Source organism: Olea europaea, chromosome 16 (genome assembly GCF_002742605.1).
Source record: "Olea europaea var. sylvestris chromosome 16, O_europaea_v1, whole genome shotgun sequence".
NCBI classification, from domain to species: domain Eukaryota; kingdom Viridiplantae; phylum Streptophyta; class Magnoliopsida; order Lamiales; family Oleaceae; genus Olea; species Olea europaea.
The window spans coordinates 17991800-18011632 of record NC_036252.1 but is presented as its reverse complement, the minus strand read 5'-3'; the positions used below and the strand labels follow the sequence as shown (position 1 = coordinate 18011632).

The 19833-nt window shown below is 41.5% G+C and overlaps 3 protein-coding genes across 3 annotated transcripts; all 3 read right to left on the bottom strand.

Moving 5' to 3' along the window:
- Nucleotides 1-1670: 1670 nt before the first annotated feature.
- Nucleotides 1671-3164, bottom strand: LOC111412714. The gene has a single exon (XM_023043637.1). The coding sequence runs from the start codon at nt 3162-3164 to the stop codon at nt 1671-1673; it is 1494 nt and encodes a 497-aa protein (XP_022899405.1).
- A 1107-nt stretch (nt 3165-4271) lies between these two features.
- Nucleotides 4272-5347, bottom strand: LOC111412713. Its single transcript, XM_023043636.1, has 2 exons — nt 4610-5347; nt 4272-4568 (listed from the first exon to the last, which is right to left on the bottom strand). The coding sequence occupies exons 1-2, from the start codon at nt 5345-5347 to the stop codon at nt 4272-4274; spliced, it is 1035 nt and encodes a 344-aa protein (XP_022899404.1).
- Nucleotides 5348-16476: 11129 nt separating this feature from the next.
- On the bottom strand, nt 16477-18408 carry LOC111412352. The gene has a single exon (XM_023043248.1). The coding sequence runs from the start codon at nt 18019-18021 to the stop codon at nt 16684-16686; it is 1338 nt and encodes a 445-aa protein (XP_022899016.1). The 5' UTR covers nt 18022-18408; the 3' UTR covers nt 16477-16683.
- Between the last annotated feature and the right edge of the window lie 1425 nt (nt 18409-19833).

Below are 19833 nucleotides of genomic sequence, written 5' to 3'. Positions count from 1 at the left end.
GTGTGGGCAAGAATTTCTCGGATGTATGAACACGTTTTTCATTCGATATCATTAGTGTTGAGTGCATGATTCTTTCAAATCGTTATTTCTTGTGTTATTTTTCTTTTTACCGCCTGTTGGTGTGGGGTGTTAGTGTGTGTATATATATATAGTCCAGTGGTCGATGGCCTTAGCCAAATTTAGCCTTATGTTACCTTGTGCTTAAGAAGCAGGCTATGTCGTCCACAGGTAGAGGGGTCCAGCGGTGTAGGACCTTAACCAACTTTTTGACATTTCATGGTTCTTCGCCTAGTTGTGTAGGCTTTGTCGATCGCAGAGGGTGGTTTGACAGTTAAGGGCCTTAGCCAATTTTTTGACTTTTTAAGGCTCTCTGCCTTGCCGTGTAGGCCATGTCGACCACAGGGGGTGGTTTGGCAGTTAAGGGCCTTAGTCAATTTTTTGACTTTTTAAGGCTCTCTGCCTTGCCGCGTAGGCCATGTCGACCACAGGGGGTGGTTTGGCAGTTAAGGACCTTAGCCAATTTTTTGACTTTTTAAGGCTCTCTGCCTTGCCGCGTAGGCTATGTCGACCTCATGTCTTCGTGGGATGAGCGTGGATTTTAAAGTTGCCTGTTAGCATAAAAAATTCTTGGCCTCGTGAGCTCAGTAGGCGCACCGGGACGTCCCACCTAGGCTGGCCCTTCCTTAGCGCCCTCATCATCCGTCACCGCCAAGGTCTTTCATTGAATAACAAATATTACAAATAAAGGTGCCTTCGTGAGGCATTACATGGAGAAAATAAACGATGCAACCTAGTCGACTGTATTTACAAAAGTGTTGCCTGTGCGTACATTTCGAAACCTACTGATAATACTTTTTGAGGTGTTCCGCGTTCCACAGTCTACCTAGCGGCCTTCCTTTCATATCTTTCAAACTGTAAGCTCCCTTCCCCAGCCCGCGGATTACCTCGTACGGGCCTTCCCAGTTTAGACCAAGCTTTGGTGGGGGGTGTTCTGCTGTTGCTGCATCCCTTAGCACGAGATCTCCTGGCTGAAAGACTCTTGGCTTGACTCTCCTGTTGAAGTACTCGGTGACTCTCCGTTTGTAAGCCATCATTCTTATTGCCGCCTTATCCCTTATCCCTTCAAGGAGGTCGAGTTCTCCTCTAGTCGCTGCTTCGTCGTGTTGCTTGATTCTCATCCTTCCCGTCTCGCTTAATATCTCAACCGGAACCACGACTTCCATCCCAAAAGCTAACTTGAATGGCGTCTCCCCGGTCGACTCTCGGGGAGTTGTGTGATATGCCCACAGTACATTGGGCAATTCCTCCGCCCAAAGCCCTTTCTCCTTTTCCAGCCTCGTCTTCAGATCCCATAGTATGGTTCGATTAGTTACTTCAACCTACCCATTCGCCTGTGGGTGAGCAACTAAAGTTAGCATGTGGTCGATGTGGTAACTTGTGCAGAAGGCTCGAAAACTATGATTATCGAATTGTTTTCCATTATCAGTAATGATTACTCTGGGTACGCCAAACCTGCATATGATATTCTTCCAGACAAATCCCTGTACCTTTGTAGTCGTGATGGTGGCCAAGGGTTCAGCCTCCACCCACTTAGTAAAGTAGTCTACGGCGACTAGCAAGAACTTCCTTTGTCCCTTGGCTAGGGGCAAAGGTCCCAAGATGTCCATCCCCTATTGAAAGAAAGGGCACACCCCGAAAATTGCCGTCTGTTGCTCAGCATGAATGTGGATCAAATTCCCATGGCGTTGACATGCATCGCATTTCCTAACCAAATCCTTAGCATCTTCCTTCATACTAGGCCAATAATACCCTTGTCGAAGCGTCTTGAACGCAAGGGAAGCGGCCCCTTGGTGGTTGCCACAAATTCCCGCATGTACCTCGACTAGCACCTCCTGTGCCTCTGTTGGTCGCAAACACTTCAAATATGGCATCGTGAAACCTCGTTTGTAGAGCAGTCCATCAATGACGGCAAACGAGGCTGCCCGAATTTTTAGCCTTCTCGCCGTGAAATCATCTTCTGGCAATTTATTCTTTGTTAGATATTCAAAAAGCGGGTCTATCCAACTCCCCTCATGCTCTATATTCATGACATCGGTCGTGTGTGGGATGTTAGGTTGCCGCAGAATTTGCACGCTTGCTGTGCGAGGCAGACGTCTGGGGTTAGCGGATGCGAGTTTGGCCAGAGTGTCTGCCCGCTCATTGTCCTTTCGCGGGACCTTAGTTATCTTAAACCTGGTGAACCCCTTCTGCAAGTTTTTGACCTCCATTAAATATGCTGCCATCTTTCCGTCTTTTGCTTCGAACTCCCCCGTCACTTGCCCAATTATTAATCGAGAGTCGCTGCAAATTTCTGCTGATGATATCCTGAGTCTAGCTGCCAATCTTAAACCCGTGATCACTGCCTCGTACTCGGCATCGTTATTTGTAGCTGGGAATTCAAAACGCAACGAGTATTCCAACTCTTCCCCATTCGGACCTATCATTATGATCCCGGCCCCGGATCCTTCGTCGTTCGAAGATCCATCGACAAAAATTTTCCAATCTGCCTGTTTCCCTGGTGGGTGCTCGGGCGAAAGGGTGAGTTCAACGATGAAGTCTACTAGAGCTTGTGCCTTAATAGCCGTCTTTGGCCTGAATTCAATATCAAACTCACTTAACTCGATTGCCCATTTCAACATTCTTCCAGAGGTCTCGGGCCGATGTAGGATCTGCTTGATAGGTTGGTCGGTCATTACTTGTACCGTATGAGACTGAAAGTAAGGCCTCAACTTTCTAACCGCTACCATCAATGCTAACACCAGCTGTTCAGCCAGGCTGTATCTTTCCTCCACGCCCCTTAATACTTGGCTCACATAGTAGATTGGTTTTTGCGCCTTTGAGAACTCTTTCACCAGCACCGCGCTGACTGCTCTTGGTGAGACTGCCAAGTAGAGACACAACACATCCTCGGGGCAGGGGTTGGTCAAGATCGGGGGCTCTTGTAATGACTGTTTCAAGCTCCTGAGTGATTCTTCACATTCCTGGGTCCACTCGAAGTTGGAGGAGCCCCCTATAGCTTTGAAAAAGTGGTAGCATTTGTCTGTTGCCCAGCTTATGAAACGATTTAAGGCGGCCACCCGCCCTGTCAACCTCTGGACTTCCTTCCTGCTGGTAGGACTTTTCATTTCTAGGATCGCCTGAATTTTGTCCGGGTTTACTTCGATCCCCCTTTGTGTGATCATGAATCCTAGGAATTTTCCCCCCGCAATGCCAAAAACACATTTCTCTGGATTGAACCTTAACCTGTTTTGTCGAGCAACGTCAACCACTTTCTACAAGCTGGCCACATGGTCATCAGTCTTGGCACTCTTGACCACCATATCGTCAACATAGACTTCTACAACATCTCCAATCAGCTTGCGGAAGACTTTGTTTACCATCCTCTGATACGTCGCCCCTGCGTTTTTCAAACCAAACGACATAGCCGTGTAACAGTACGTGCCAAAGTCAATGATAAATGACGTCTTCTCTTGGTCGGACTCGCCATTGAAATTTGATGATATCCCGAGAATGCGTCTAGGAAGCTGAGCCTTCCGTGTCCTGAAGTTGCGTCTACCAGTTGATCTATTCTGGGAAGCGGGTATGAATCTTTTGGGCACACCTTATTTAGCCCAGTATAATCTACACACATACGCCACTTTCTGTTTGACTTCTTCACAAGTACGATGTTTGCCAACCACTCGGAGTACTGCACTTCTCGGATGAAACCCGCCTGTAGCAGTTTTTCTACCTCAGCTCTGGCCACAGCCTGCCTCTCAGGGGCGAGTTTTCTTTTTTTCTGCTTCACTGGTTTAGCCCCCGGCTGGACACCGAAGCGGTGCTGCGCAACGGTCGGGCTAATTCCTGGGATATCCTCTGGGCTCCAAGCGAAGACATCCAAGTTATCAGTCAGACACCTTGCCAATTTTTCTTTCTCTTCGGATCCCAAACCTGTTCCAACACTAAACTCTTGTCCTTCGGCTACAAAGATTTTTTCAATCATATCGAGCGGTTCGATCCACTCCCTCGGGAGTTCCACATCCAGCATCATGACTGATGGTGAGCCTTTGGCCTGTATACTGTCCACATAGCACTTTCTCGATGCCTGCTGGTCCCCTCGCACGCATTCGATTCCCCTACTAGTTGGAAACTTCATAACTTGATGGTAGGTCGATGGGACAGCACCAGCTGCATTTAGTAATGGTCGGCCGTAGATAGCGTTGTAGGCCATGGGGGTCTTGACAACCAAGAAATTAGTCATGATGACCACTGTTGCTGGATATGTCCCCAGTGTGACTGAAAGTTCCACAGTCCCCTCCGGTATCACTGTTACCCCCTTCAAAGCCTTGTAGGGGGGTAGTCACCATCTTCAACTTCTCTTGGGGAACTTTTAGACCCAAGAAGGCATCCCAGGTGAGGACATTTCCCGCACTTCCTCCGTCGATTAACACCCTTTTCACGTCAAAATCCGCTATGTCGCCTACTATTACTAAGGCGTCATCATAGGGGTGCGTTATACCAATCAAGTCCTCTTGATCGAAAGTAATGCTCTGGTTGAATCTCGCTTTTTCTGAATAGAGCAAACCCCTACAGAACGCGCATAGCTCTTTCTAGCCGAATTTGAGTCGCCGCCTGATGTTATTCCTCCGATGATCATGTTTATCACTCCTGCCCTCGATGGGGGTAGACCTTCGAGCCTTTGCTTGCCCTTGTCATTTTTCACATACTTAGCCAATAGTCCCCTTCTTAGTAGGCGCTCAATTTCTTCCTTTAACTGTAGGCATTCTTCGGTATCATGCCCGTGATCTCTATGAAAATGGCAATATTTACTTTGATTTCTCTTGCCGGAAGGAGTTAGCATCGGTTTAGGCCATTCGAGCTCTCTCATGTGTTGTATCTCCATCAATAACTTTGTACGTGGAATGGTCAAAGGGGTGGGTGTCTTGACCTCCTCTCGCTTCTGTTTGACCGGCCGATCTTGGGCATATCCCTTGTTTATGCGTTCATTCTTCGGCTTGTTCTTATCAGTGTGCCTTTGCTCGTCATATGTTTTCCACTTATGAACTTCCGCTTCCCTTCCATCCCTGAGATTTTTAGTTATCTTCTCTGCTTCCTCTGCATCGACATACTTGTCCCCCTTCCTCAATAGGTCGTGCATCGATTCTGGGGGGTTCTTTGAGAGTGACATCTTAAAGGCCCGGATTTGCGTTCCATTCATCAAGGCGGTAACCAATGCGGACATTTGCAGGTCTCTTATGCCGAGAATTGCCCGGCTGAACCTAGCCAAGTATTCCTGCAATGACTCGTCCTTGTCCTGTACGACCTGCATCAACCCAATGGCTATCTTCCTCTTTCTCTTGCTGCTTAGGAAGTAAGCTACAAAGCTCCTGGAGAGCTCATCAAATGATTTGATGGATCGCGGGCCAAGGTAGCTACCCAGTCCCTAGCGTCCCTCCTGAGTGTGGGGGGAAAGGATCGGCACATCACTGCGTCCGGAGCGGCGTAAAGTCTCATCAGATCTACGAAGGTTCGCAAGTGGTCAAGCGGGTCCGTGACTCCGTCATACGCTTCTATCATACGCTGTTTGAAACCTTTAGGTAGGGGGACAGCCATGATTTCTGGTGCGAACGGGTCTTCCTCCAAAACCATCTGTCTTCGTCTATCTTTTCTCTTTGACAAGGCATCATCTATCTTCTGGGCCATGATTTCTTCCATCTTTTGTTCCAGGTTTACCATGGTTTGCAGGGGCTGTTGAGCTTCGATCCTTGGGGCTTCCGCATCTCCCGCCCCCCGCAGAGAGATGGGCGGGGCAACCGCGGGTGGCGCTTGAGGCGGTTGCTGGCTCGTCACTTCCGTCGGGCTCAATGGAGGGACAACGGCTCTTTGCGACTGGTCCTGTAGGAGTGCCATCATCGCTGCTAACTGGGTCTCCAAAGCACTGAATTGACTCTGCGTCACATATTGCGGGGGCGGCGGCGGCTCACATCCCCTTGCAACTGACTCCGACTCCGCCGTATTCCCAACCAGGCGAGTTTCACTCCTTGTTCGTCTTCTTGGCATGGCTCTTTAGTTCAAATCGTTTCCCACAGATAGCGCCAATGAAATGGTGATTGATCAACACCTTCCTATTTGCCTGATTGTGCTGGGCATTTCGTCTACTCCGTCCGGTATATATGACCTGAAAAAGTGAAGGCGGGGCTTTCTCCCCCGTTTTACCTCCGGTGTGAGAATTAGTTTATAGGCTTGGAAAAATGATTGAAATTTTTTAAGGGAGAACAAAATAGATCAAAAAAGAAGAACCCTTTACCTGTGCTGCGTCCGGAGGTATTTATAGGCGTTAGGGGTCGGATAACCGCTGGGCGGATGTGGTGCCACGTGTCCCACGCTGGCGTTCCCACTATGCCCACGTTCTGAGTGGGAGATCTCTAGTTTCCCGCCTGGGGATTGTTCTCGTATTTAGCATCTATGGAATCTAGTTGATTCACTAGGAATTTTATGGCTAAGTGTTTGGACAAGTAGTCCCATTCCAGTTGTAGACCTCACGTGATGGTAGAGCGCCCTTAGGGGGGGTCGATCACTTCGCGTAGTGGTAGAGCGCCCCCAAGGGTGGTCGACGACCTCGCGTCGAAGTGCCGTGATCTATCTTGCTTGCCGTCGAGGGTGGTTTCCTCTATCAACCTATATCAGTGCCATTACGTGATAAGTCTAATTAGACATGTCTCGTATTATCAGACATTAGTATTACTTGGTGCCATCTAGATTGATTGAAGCCCAATTTTAAATTACGACTCTTTAAAAATAACTTTTAAAGAATTTTCTGAAAATGCTCTAAAATGCTGAAGATATAATAAGCTAATCTACAAATAATTGTAAAATAAATAAGAAATGAATATTTCCTCATGAAAAGTTCAATCTCAGAAAATTATTGTTCTCTTAATGTTGCAGTTCTTAGTAGCAATCTCTAACTTTCAGTATAACGTTAAATGGGCAAGAAAGTGCACTCTTAGTCAAACATTATTGTTCGTCTATATGTCATCCACGAAGGAGTTTTGTTTTTTCATTTGACAATGAAATTTGAATCATTTGACAATGAAATTTGAACAGGTGTTGTTAATTACTCAATTAATTTGGTTATCAACAAAAATGGACATTAGCAACTAAACTACCGTAAATAATCCAATACCCGAAGAGATTAAAAAAATAAAGCATGCTCAATTAGTTGAGGCTTGAAGAAAAATCTACTGTATGAACTTTGAAGTGTGGATGGCCCATTTTCTTCTATTTTTTCAATAAATTCTTATAAAATGATAAATATATTCTTTTATTTAATTGAAACAAAAAGAAAAGAAGAAAAAATAAACAACAAATTGCAACTATAGTTCCACATTAAAAAAAGTACAAACGAGTCCCAAATAAATAACTAAAATTTAAAAATAAAAATAAATCTCCCCATTATGGGTATTACACTTTCCACACAAGGTTGCTCTTATTAGAGTGACATACAAATAACAAGTCCTATCAGTGGCGAATCCAGGATTTTGAGCTTGCACAGGTGATCGTCGGTCGTCGACCGCAATAATATATTAATAGCTCATTTGATGTCCCTTTTTTTACAAAATATATATACTTTTTGAAATAGTGATTTAATGGAGAATGTGTGAAAAATAAAGATAAGTTTTAAATTATGTGTAATATTATTTTATTGAAAATTGTATGATTAAAAATAAGAAAGAGAAAATTATATTCTAAAATAAATGGGAATCAAACAAGGTCTAAATTTTAAATACAATAACTTATTTTGTTGAAATCGAACATATACAATTCTGTTATAAAAATAACTGTACTCACCAAATTTTTTTCTTACTAAGTTTTGTATAGTTCAAAGGAAGAGCGCAAATTTCAACCTTTACAATTGCATTAAAATCGCTAAAATCTAACATATAAGTGTCACAAATTAATAGTTGCCTTATTGGTCACATTCTCAACAAGTTGAACAAAACCTTTCGGGTTCGAATCTTGTTGACATCATCATTATTACATTAATTTTGGTAAAAATAGTATGACTAAAAATATTGTACATTGAATTGGCTGGAAAAAAAATTTGAACGCAGGACTTAAAAGATGTATGTGCAGGCTCTAGCCAACCTGGCCAGAAAAAATATTGGAAATAAAAGTGAATTATCAATAATATAACTTAAACTATTGACTGTCAACCCAAAAAAAAAAAAATGGCGATCGATGAATCTAGCACGCGCGGCGCTGGAGCTCATCAGGTGCTGGATCCGCCACTGGGTCCTATATGACGAGTTGCTTCATCAAGCTAGTTTTTTTGTTCATTGATAAATTAAAAACTTAAAATGTGAATATGTTAATTTGTCGAAGCACAAGAAATGCATTAAATTGTATACACATGATGGCACAACGACTATAATAACTGGCAAAGTCGATAGTTTTGCGATCGGGAGAGCACGGGGAAGTATTTATACATAAAGGAAACTTCTACTTTAATCCCTCATCGGACTTTGATGATTTTTTACTCAAACGTTTTATATCTTCCTAACCTGAAATGAAGTATGGTTGAGTGCAGAGATGACATTCTCCATCAAATAGGACTGCATGTACACAATGTGTTTTCAAGAAACACACTCCAAAATTCATAATAACACGGTCCTAGATGACGAGTTGCTTCCTCAAGCAAGTTTTTTGGTTCATTGATGAATCGAAAATTTAAAATGTGAATATGTCAGTTTGTCGAAGCACAAGGAATGTGTTAAATTATGTATACGTGATGGGCCAACAACTATAATAACTAGCGAATTCAATAGATATGCTACCAGGAGAGCGCGAGGAAATATTTACACGTAAAGAAAACTTCTGCTTTAATCCCCCATCGGACTTTGATAATTCTTTACTCGGACATTTCATATCTTCCTAACTTGAAATGAAAGTATGGTTGAGGGCGGAGATCACATTCTCCATCAAATAGGACTACACGAACACAATGTGATTTCGAGAAATACTCTTCAAAATTCATAATGTTAATGCACACCAAGCACATCCAAAGTATATTCATATCTTACTAGATCAGACTTGGCCCTTGTTTGACGAGGAGCCTTTCATTCATCACGATGAGTCTGCAGTCCTATTTCTAGATGCAGATGAGGATATTCTAGCTAAGCCATACAATTTACACCTATTGGCAAATCTGTGCACTGCAGGCCCTCTATGGTTAAGGTGTATGATAATTTTTCGCGTTTTGGTTTCTATGGTAATTACACTATTGATTTGATTGATGTCAAAGATATATTGATTCTTTTGGAGCACAAGGACAATTACACATGGTTATTCCTCAAACCAATGTGGTACATTGATGGTTGTCCTATGAGAATCTTTAAATGAACTCCAAGCTTTAGTTCACAACAGGAGACCCCATTGCTTCAGTTTGGGCATCTTTTCCTCTATTATCCATTTACTTTCGGGCTAAGAGCAGTTTTATGCTATTACAACAGCTATCAGCTTACCAGTTCGTATTGATGAGGTGACTTGTGATCTTCATCGTCCCAGTGAGGCTAGAGTATGTGTGGAGGTGAACTTGGACTACGATCTTCCTAACAGAGTTTGGATCGAGAAGGAGAAGATCGGTGGCTATTGGCAGGCTGAATTGTATGACAAGAGGCCAAAATTTTGTTATAGATGCAAACATTTCGGCACACAGATGATTATTGTACGCTTGGTACACGACCTGTTGTTCCTCATGTTGACCCTACTCCTTGGCCAACTGTTCCCGACTAAGGATAAAGGTAAGAGGGAAGTGGTTGAGGCTGAACCCCGTCAAAGTTGGACCACCGTTTGTAGGGATCAGAGGAGACAATGCACTACCAGCACTTCAAGTGTCCATGTTCCTCAGACAGTTCTAGCTACAGTTAGTGTTGCTCCCTCTATTCTAGGTATTATACATAATCAGAGACAGACAGCTGCCTCGTCGTTCCATCCTACAGTTAGCACCGCTCCACCAGCTACCAACTCAATTACTCCTCATAGCATGATTATTCAGATTACTATTTCGATTTATATTACGCCCTTAAGCACTCTTTCCATTCAGTCAGGTACAAAATCATTTGCTCTTTCAGTGATTCAGTCAGTCGTTCCTATAGTGGATCCATTAGTTGTCTCGGTCAATATTGCTCATTCGACTATCACTACATCAGCTCTGACTCCACCACAAATTGTTGTTCCTGCTCCTCGAGCTTACCTAGATCCCTTGGCTCACGACATGCTTTAGCGACCGCTTGTATCAATTGACTTTGAGAATACAACTACAATGGTCAGATAGTTTCCAAGTCCTACACTTTGCCGCACTGATTATGAGTAGAACAAAGAGGCTTCTATTTCTTCTTTCCATTCTGAGCAATTAGATACAAATAATACATCATAGATTGAGGTAAAGCAGCAGGGCATGTTCCGCAGATCTTCTGTCAAGAATTTGGTTGGTATGGTAGGATGGACAGAGGATGAGGGTTTCGTCCGAGTTATACGGAAAAAACACTCGCGGGCTACTAATACTCCACATCCAAGCAGGAGGGTCACTAGGAGTCAGTCACACGATACCTCCCCACGGTCTCCTTCAATATGAGTGCCATCATATAGAATGTGAGAGGTATAGCTAGTAAAACTACTCGTAGGCACCTGAAGAGACTGATTCAACTTCATCGGGTTTATCTCTTAGTTATACTGGAGCCTTTTGTTTTTCAGCACATGTTTACTTATATTCGACAATATCTGTGTTTTGATACTAGAGTTCAAAATGAGTCGAACAAGATTTGGTTTTTTTGGAATGTAAGGACTACTGCTATGTTATTGATGATCATCCCCGGTTCCTTCGCACTAGAGTTGAGGATCCCAGACTAGCGCATCCCATCTATCTGAACCCTATTTATCCTCTTGTGATGCTGCTACCAGGAGGGACGTGGACGGGACTTCACCACACTTTCCACTCTATGGAAGATCCTAGGCTAGTTACGGAAGACTTCGTTATTGTTCATGATGGCGCGCACTAGTCACAGCACTAGTGATCGGGGTTCTACTACTTTTTCTGATATGACGTTGGATTGTAGGTTGGAAGATGGTCGTTTCTATAGGAGTCAGTATACTTGGACTAATGGTCGAGTCATGAAAATATGGGATAGAATTTGTATTAACTCCACAGCTGCAACTTTTTGTCAATAGCTTACTATGAGACATCTAAATCGAACTTCATCTGATCATTTTCCTTTGCTTCTACAGTGGACATTTGATAATGATTTAGGGCCCAGGCCCTTTCGATTTCCAAAATATATGGACTAAACACCATGATTTCTTAGCCTTTGTCTCTCAAAAGTTGTCGCCCTCAACTCATCTTACAGGAATGGCCGCTCTTCGAGAGAAGTTTTTCAGGCAGAAACAAGGTCTGAGTTGGTGGAATTGATGGGTATTCGGTGATATTTTCAACCGTCTTCCTTTGATTCATGAGGTGCGGGGATGCGGTCTTCAATATTGATGCTGTTAGTGTAGCATGCCTAGATAGATTTTCATCACCATTCTTTCAGCATTGTTGGGATATCATATACAAGGATGTTTAGAGTGCGATCATTGATTTCTTTGAGGATGGCCCTCTGCCTTGTGGTTTCGCCACTATCTCTATTGTTTTGCTTCCGAAAAGGGAGAATGCTTACCGATGGACAAATTTTAGACCTTTCAGCCTTTGTACGGTGTTCAATAAGTTGATTACTAAGTTGTTGAACACTAGATTACTCTGACCTCGCATTATCTCTCCTCAACATATTGGTTTTATATTCTATTGTCTTATAGGGAATAATGTGTTATTGACTTAGGAGCCCTCTACACTTTGGACAATAAAGTACAAGAGGTGAGGATCCCAGACTAGCGCATCCCATCTATCTGAACCCTGGTTATGCCTCATGTGATGCTACTACTAGAAGGGACTTGTGGACAGGACTTCACCACACTTTCCACTCTATGGAGGATCCTAGGCTAGTTAGGGAAGACTTCGTTATTGCACATGATGGTACGCGCACTAGTCACAGCACTAGTGATCAGGGTTCTACTACTTCTTTTGATATGATGTTGGATTGTAAGTTGGAAGATTGGTTTCTATAGGAGTCAATATACTTAGACTAATGGTTGGGTCATGAAAATATTGGATAGAGTTTGTGTTAACTCCACAGCAGCAACTTTCTGTCAATAGCTTATTGTGAGACATTTAAATCGAACTTCATCTAATCATTTTCCTTTGCTTCTACAATGGACATTTGATAATGATTTAGGGCCCAGACCCTTTCGATTCCTAAATATATGGACTAAACACCATGATTTCTTAGCCTTCGTCTCTCAGAAGTAGTAGCCCTCAACTTATCTTATGGGGATGGCTGCTCTTCAGGAGAAGTTTTTCAGGCAGAAACAGAGTTTGAGTTGGTGGAATTGATGGGTATTCGATGATATTTTCAACCGTCTTCCTTTGATTCATGAGGTGCAGGGAGGCGGTCTTCAATATTGATGTTGTTAGTGTTGTAGGCGTGGATAGATTTTCATCACCATTCTTTCAGCATTGTTAGGATATCATATAGAATGATGTTTAGAGTGCGATCATTGATTTCTTTGAGGGTGGCCATCTGTCTCGTGGTTTCGCCACTACCTCTATTGTTTTGCTCCCAAAAAGGGAGAATGCTTACCGATGGATAGATTTTAGACCTATCAGCCTTTGTACGGTGTTCAATAAGCTGATCAATAAGCTGTTGAGCATCAGATTACTGTGATCTCGTATTATCTCTCCTCAACATATTGGTTTTATATTTGATCGTCTTATAGGGGATAATGTGTTACCGACTTAGGAGCCCTCTATACTTTGGATGATAAAGTGCGAGAGGTGAATGCTATGTTGAAGCTTGACATGGCTAAGGCACATGACCGCATGGATTGGGGATTTATTACTCTCTAATGGAAGCGTTTGGATTTGATCAATTGTGGATTGACAGGATCAGACGGTGCATTTCGAAGTGTCAGTTCTCAGTGCATTTGAATGGCCGTCCCTGTAGATTACTTCCATCCTCAGGTGGGCTCAAATAGGGTGATCCCATCTCACATTTCTTGTTCATTATTGCTATAGATTATTTCTCTCGTCTTCTCATTTAGAGGTTTCAGGCCTATCTCTGTATGGGATATCGGCATGGAGGCAACATTCTTATCTCATACCTTTCTTTTGCTAACGACATGATCATATTCGTCAATGGCCAGAAATAGTCTATTAGGAGGATCCTCAACTTTTGGAGCATTACGAGAAGGTTTCTGGCAAATTGGTGAATATAGATAAAAGCGGTCTTATACTACCTAGATGGGCATTAGATATTCGAATCAAGAAACTTGTATTCTTGATTGGGTCTACTCATCAGCAACAGCCGTTTACTTATTTGAGAGTCCCCTTATTTAAGGGGGCCAAGATAGGTTTTTTATACGATGACCTCATCATGAAGGTCAGAAGAAGCAGGATATCGGGCTAGGCTTCTCGACTACTATCCCCTGGGGGCCAAATTACTCTGTTGAGATCAGTACTATCATTTCCACCACTTTATCTTTTTTAGATTATGTGGCCTCCCAAGACTGTACAGAAAATGTTGGAGAGCATCTTTGCACCTTTTATATGGGATTCTAAAGAATAGGTACTCCAACTGCACTGGAGAAGCTAGGAGGAGATTCGCCTTCCAACAGATGAAGGTGGGCTAGATTTCAGGAGACTACAAGTGGTGGAAACTTTTTCTTTGAAGCTTTGGTGGTTGTTTCGATCTCAAAGTTCTCTTTGGGCTCAGTTCTTACTAGACAAATATTGAGACACACATTGTATGTCATCTCCTTGGAAAAGGTTGAAGAGAGTTGCATCACACACTGAGCCACACATTGCATGGCACCTTAGCGTAGGATAGATGTTCTTCTAGCACAATTGCTGGATGGGTAATACTACACAGGCATTCCTATTTTCAAACAAGCAGCACACATTTGTAAAGGTGCAAAAATGTTCTGATGACACTGAGTAAGATTTCGGATGATTATAATAGGCTCTTCCCCCATACATGGTGAAACAGATAGGGGCGATACCTTTATATGCAGTGCCCCTAGACCATATTGTTTGGAGGATTGCATCAGATGGTAGCTTTGCTACCAACTCAGCACGGCAGCTAATCCGTTCGGTTTGCCAATCTCAGGACTCGTATCAATTACTGTGGAGCTCCATTTTGCCTACCTCTATTTCATTCTTCTGTTGGAGATTATGGCAGGATCTCATTCTAGTAGATGTAGTCATTCAGATGAAGATTGGGTGTCAGTTGGCTTATCGATGTCAGTGTTGCTCTGAGATTGAGACCACCAATCATATCTTCACTGGCAGCAGCATCTCTGATCAGGTATGGTAGAACTTTGGGACATTTTTCAAATACCCATGAAATCAAGAAAGGGGGTTAGACAAAGGTTCCAAAGATAGAAGTATTCTGGACAACACATTCGCTATGAACATATTTGCACTATCATTCTTCTACTGATATTTTGGTTCTTATGGGCCGAGAGGAATGATGCGAAGCATAGGAAGATCATATGGTGGCTAGATGGATAATTTGAAGGGTATACTGCATGGTCTCCTTTCTTCATAAGGGAGTACTTTTTAGAGCAACGCATAAGTGAGGAGACTTAACACTTATACCACTCTTTGATATTTATATGACTTTCCCTCCTTCACCACCACCACCTATTTTAGTTGTTTGGCACACCCCACTAGTGGGATTTTACAATATCAATACTAATGGATGCATCAATAATGGATTTGCGATTGGTGGAGGCATCGTTAAGGACCACACAAGATACTGCATCAAGGCATTCTTAGCTACATATGGCCCATTTTTTTATTTTGAAAGTCGAGCTCAAAACTATATTAGATGGGATTCTATTGGCCAGAAAAAATGGGTTATCAGTGATTTGGGTTGAAGCAGATTCGACCATGGCTATTCACTGAATCACTAAGGCGGAGGACTGGTCAAACGACCCTTAGTCCTATAGCGGCTTCAACGGGATGGTTATTATCCTGATACACCATTTTTTTTTAATTTCCAAGACAATTAATCAATGACGAAAACAATTGTCAAAAAGTAAACAAAACAGACAAGTCAGACAAAAAATTGCATTGGTATGAGAAAGCAAATTACTGAATGAGAATGTATATGTGTTACCTACCGCATGCTAAAAGCATATTTGGAATATAATTTTAGATAGGATTAAACATCGCTTAGCATTATTATCAGTCTTTTAAGCATCAGAATGTCAGTGTTAATTGTTTAACAGGTGGATTAGTACTTCAGCTGGTGAGTCACAGTTGAAGTATGGCTTGCAAGCAAGAATATGCTGTGAGAAGATATAGTTCCTTTCCTTATGGAAGGAGAACAAATTTTCCCCAAAAATTAATATTGCCAATTCCATACAGTTTTAGATTCTAAACAGATGGTATCAAGAACATAAAAATCTTGACGAATATTCAAGTTTAGACCAAAAAGAAAGGACGGACCATTCTTTCCCGGTCTTCAAGTCAAGTTTGGACTACACTAAGACAACAATCTTGTTATGTGTACAGGGGATTTTGCCTATTCAGTTTGACAGATTGCCCGCTGTCACAATTTCATTGGATATTGGACAAAAAAATAACTTCAAACCAACCAATCCAATGTTGCCATCTCATCACCTGTAAAAATTCCTAGCAGAAATCCCTATACATAGAGCTTAATTGCTAAGACAAATGACATAAATCCCTTTCTTAAATCAGTTACACTCCAAAGATTGCTCTATAACAAAAGAAGTCTCATGTATAACGTCCAATGAGAAAATAAAAACAATTCACTGCCACTTTACTACAAGCATATACGCTCAACCTCTCTTTCTAAGTTCATTCTTGGAAGGGCAAAAGGAACCTTATTTGTAGGTACATAATGAGACCTCGTAAGAAAGGTAACACTCAAGGACCAAAGAACCAACTTCAAGCTAAAAATTCGTAATGATAATTTTTGAACAACGCCACTAACGATGAATAAGACAGGCAACCAGCAAGGAGAATATACTGGAATAATATCAACGAGCTGGCAAATAAAAGGAGATTCTTCAAGAAATGACAAGAAAAACTTGAATTTTACTAAATGTGACCATACATCAATAACCTGTTTAAATAAAGTGCACATTAGAAGACGGCAAAGAAAAGAAAGCAACTTTACAACTACTACTTCACTATGAACCTCTCAAAAGTATCCCAACCTACATTTTATTTAGTGAGTTAAGTCTATTTTTCCATTTAGGATAGTTTCCCAACCTACATTTTATTCAGTGATTAAGATAAAATAGCCAACAAAATGCAGCATTAAGTATGCAAACTACAACTTCTCAAATTAGACTTGTATCATAAATCATGAATTTTATATATTAGTTTATAGGTCTAGTAACAACACCTCAAGTTGAGAGCCCAACCAAAGACTGAATGAAGATTCTGTGATTCTAAAGTTTAAATAGCACTTCACAAGAAGTAAACAACAGAATGAACAAAAAGTTGAAAGGATTCTTCTACAAACAAAAACTGTCCAGAAAAATCTAGCTAGGTTGATCAGAAAAAGACCTGATCATAGGTAGCTTTATGAGCTTTTGTAGCATTTTGCCGGATCTCAATAGCAGGCACCACAATAAGGCAAGCATAAGCGCAAATATCCGACCTCCAATAAGTCCGATGAGAACAATCAGACACAGTACTAAATAACTCGAATCATGTCCAGCTTCTGTTTTCGCCTCTTCACCAGCTAAAGTTTCAGAAGCGAATTTATCATCAAAAAAATCTTTCCGTCCATCCCTTTCGCTTGAGAGGGACGGCGATTTGGAAGCAACATCAGATTCCATTTTGTCCTCACATTCATATGTGTTTTGTTCTTCACATATGACAATTTTATCTTCTCTTATAGGACTAAATTCATAACTTTCAGAGCTACGTTCCTTTCTTCTCTGTAGTTTCTTTGTAACAAATTTCTTGATCTTCGATTTCATCTTAGCTCTGCGTGACTTCCTCTCCTTCAATTCCAACCTTTCACTTATAGACTCTTCCTTTTCCATGATCAGTTTCTTCATTTCCAATTCTATACATCCCAATCTCCCATCATTGCTAGAATCCTCTGTCATCTCCTTCTCACACTGAATTTCCTCTGCAATAGCAATCCATAAACGCTTAGGTTTCACATTTTGAGGTTCTCGAATTGGACTATTCGACCCACAATCCTTATTCAAACCCGAGCAACTGGGCTTAAAAGACTTGTCTAGCAACACATCATAACTCAAAACATTAGCATTCTTCCTATCTGCAAAAATCCTCCAGAACCTTTGTACCATCAATCTTAACCGTTCCTGTGCTTCAAAACATGGCTTTAGCAATCCACATTTCCCCACATACTCGAGGAGAAACAAGAAGAATGCCGAAATTGTTATCCCCGTTGGTAATTTATCCGTACCCATCGCCAAAGCAACGGCCATAAAGATCTTCACAACCACCAGACAAACCCGAACAGTATCCACACCCCTGTTAACGCCACTTCCGCTCTCATCACCACCATCCACAATAGCAATTTCGTCTAGATCCCTCGACTGCAGATGTAAAGGCAAAGGAGAAGTACAATGCAAAGAGGGGCATGAAGTGGGCAAGGATCCACTCACCACCGAATCATTAGAATCATTAGAAGTGGGTAGAGACGAGTTCTTAACTCTCTTTTTCTTGGATGGGGTTTTCAGTTTTTCGCGATTCTTAATGAAAAGATCAACGAGAGAAGTCGGGAACCCAGTCTCCACCACAAGAGAAGAGTCCCCACGCCTTTTCTGGGAGTTGTGCAAATGATCATTTACCAATCGGGAAATTCTGGTGCTCCTCATCTTCTCCCATGACAACGGCATGGTAGAGAATACAGATGACGAATGATCCAAGATTTCGGATAAATTAACACCAAAATCGGAAAATGGGTTCAATTGAATTAAAATTCTGTGCTATTGCATCACATAACCAAAGAGATCATTTACGGGCTTTGCGTTGATAGATTTGTGGGTAAGTTCAAGAAATCAGGGGAAGGAGCTCAAGAAAGAAAATTTTGGAAGAAATATGAAGGGGCGCTTCACGCTTGTGACATATGGTTTAACCTTGATCATCAATGGAGCGGTGAGGGGTGGTTTAACGAGTTTTATTATCGCTGTCGGTTGGGTGCTAACATGCGAAAATAATGGTGTCTGAAGGATGAAATAGTTCCGTTCCATTTTCAACTCATCTAGGATCTAGGGAAAATGGGAAATATCTATGTGTTTCTGTTCTTATTATTTTATTTATGCTTTACGGTTTTATTTGATAGTAATTTTTTTTCAAAATACATTTTTCTCTATTTTTTTCAATCATACACTCTTTATTAAAATAATATTATACGTAAATCAAAAAAATTTTCTTATTTCTCAACCACATATTTCACATCGATTTACTATTCTAAAATACATTTTTACATAAAAATGCCTATTAAACAGCCTCTAACTGAAATCTGAATTAGAATGAGGATATTACGTAGAAACAAGGCAAGAGCCGGGAGGACTACTCCAACCATAGTCCCATTCGTTGACTTCCACTTTATGCTGAGAATTTCTTTTGTGTTAAATCCTTAAAATGTTGTAAAAATGCTCTTGTGCAAACTAGTGCTCAACTTTGTATTTTGACATTTGCATTTTCAGCCCTTGTCTGGAGCCGATTTTTTGAACAAAAAAATAATTTTTATTACTGTTAATTTTGAAAAGCAGCCGTCATTTTTTACTACATCTCTCATAGATGGGGCCACAATCAAAGATAATGGCTCTATTTTTGCTTAAAATTCGTTGAAGAAGCAACTCTATGTTGTGAATCTACTTATACATGCACAGCGGAAAATTAAATTATTTCGATTCCCATCCAATAGATCTCATTGTGTTTGGTTAGGAATTGTGATAAGATTGTACCTTTTGTCAGATCTGCAATCTTTTTGCTTTTCTTTTCGTTCCATCAACCTTGATTTGTCACCACAGCTGTCCAATTGTCCAGCCTCCAACGGTGATCCACACAGAGAATATGATTGCAGCCTCTAGGGTTTTCTCTTGTGCCAGCAAGAATAATGAAAACCTTAATGGACCTCAAACCCTAGTTATGTATTTATATAAACCCAAACAGGCTCGGCCCGGTCCGGTCCAATAATTAATTAATCCAATTAATTAAACCCGGTCCGTGAATTATTTAATCCAATTAATTAATTTATTCAACGATTGTTAAATTAATCAATTGGCAATTTGCAATCTTCCAATTCTCTTTTGTGTGTGACCCATTAGGTTCCCGACCACGATGCCTAACGACGTGAAATATTATTTTGATCTAATCAAAATCGATAAATTAAAACACCCTTTTAATTTATCGTCAATTCACATTCGCCGTCCCTGATTGACATCTAGCAATGTGTCAGGGCAATACATGTGACGGGAAATGTCACGTGGTATGACAAAATCAAATTCGTTCGTTTACCGTGAAACTATAATCCCTTCGTCAATATGATCTGATCAATTACGAGATATGGAGTTGTGTCAATCTCGATCATCGATCATATCTTTCACTCCACTATTAAGTCAATATAAATCGAAAACTCCTTTTCGACTCATGAGTACACCTTGGCCAAGGATTTCATCATTGACTTAATTGAATGAAACGCA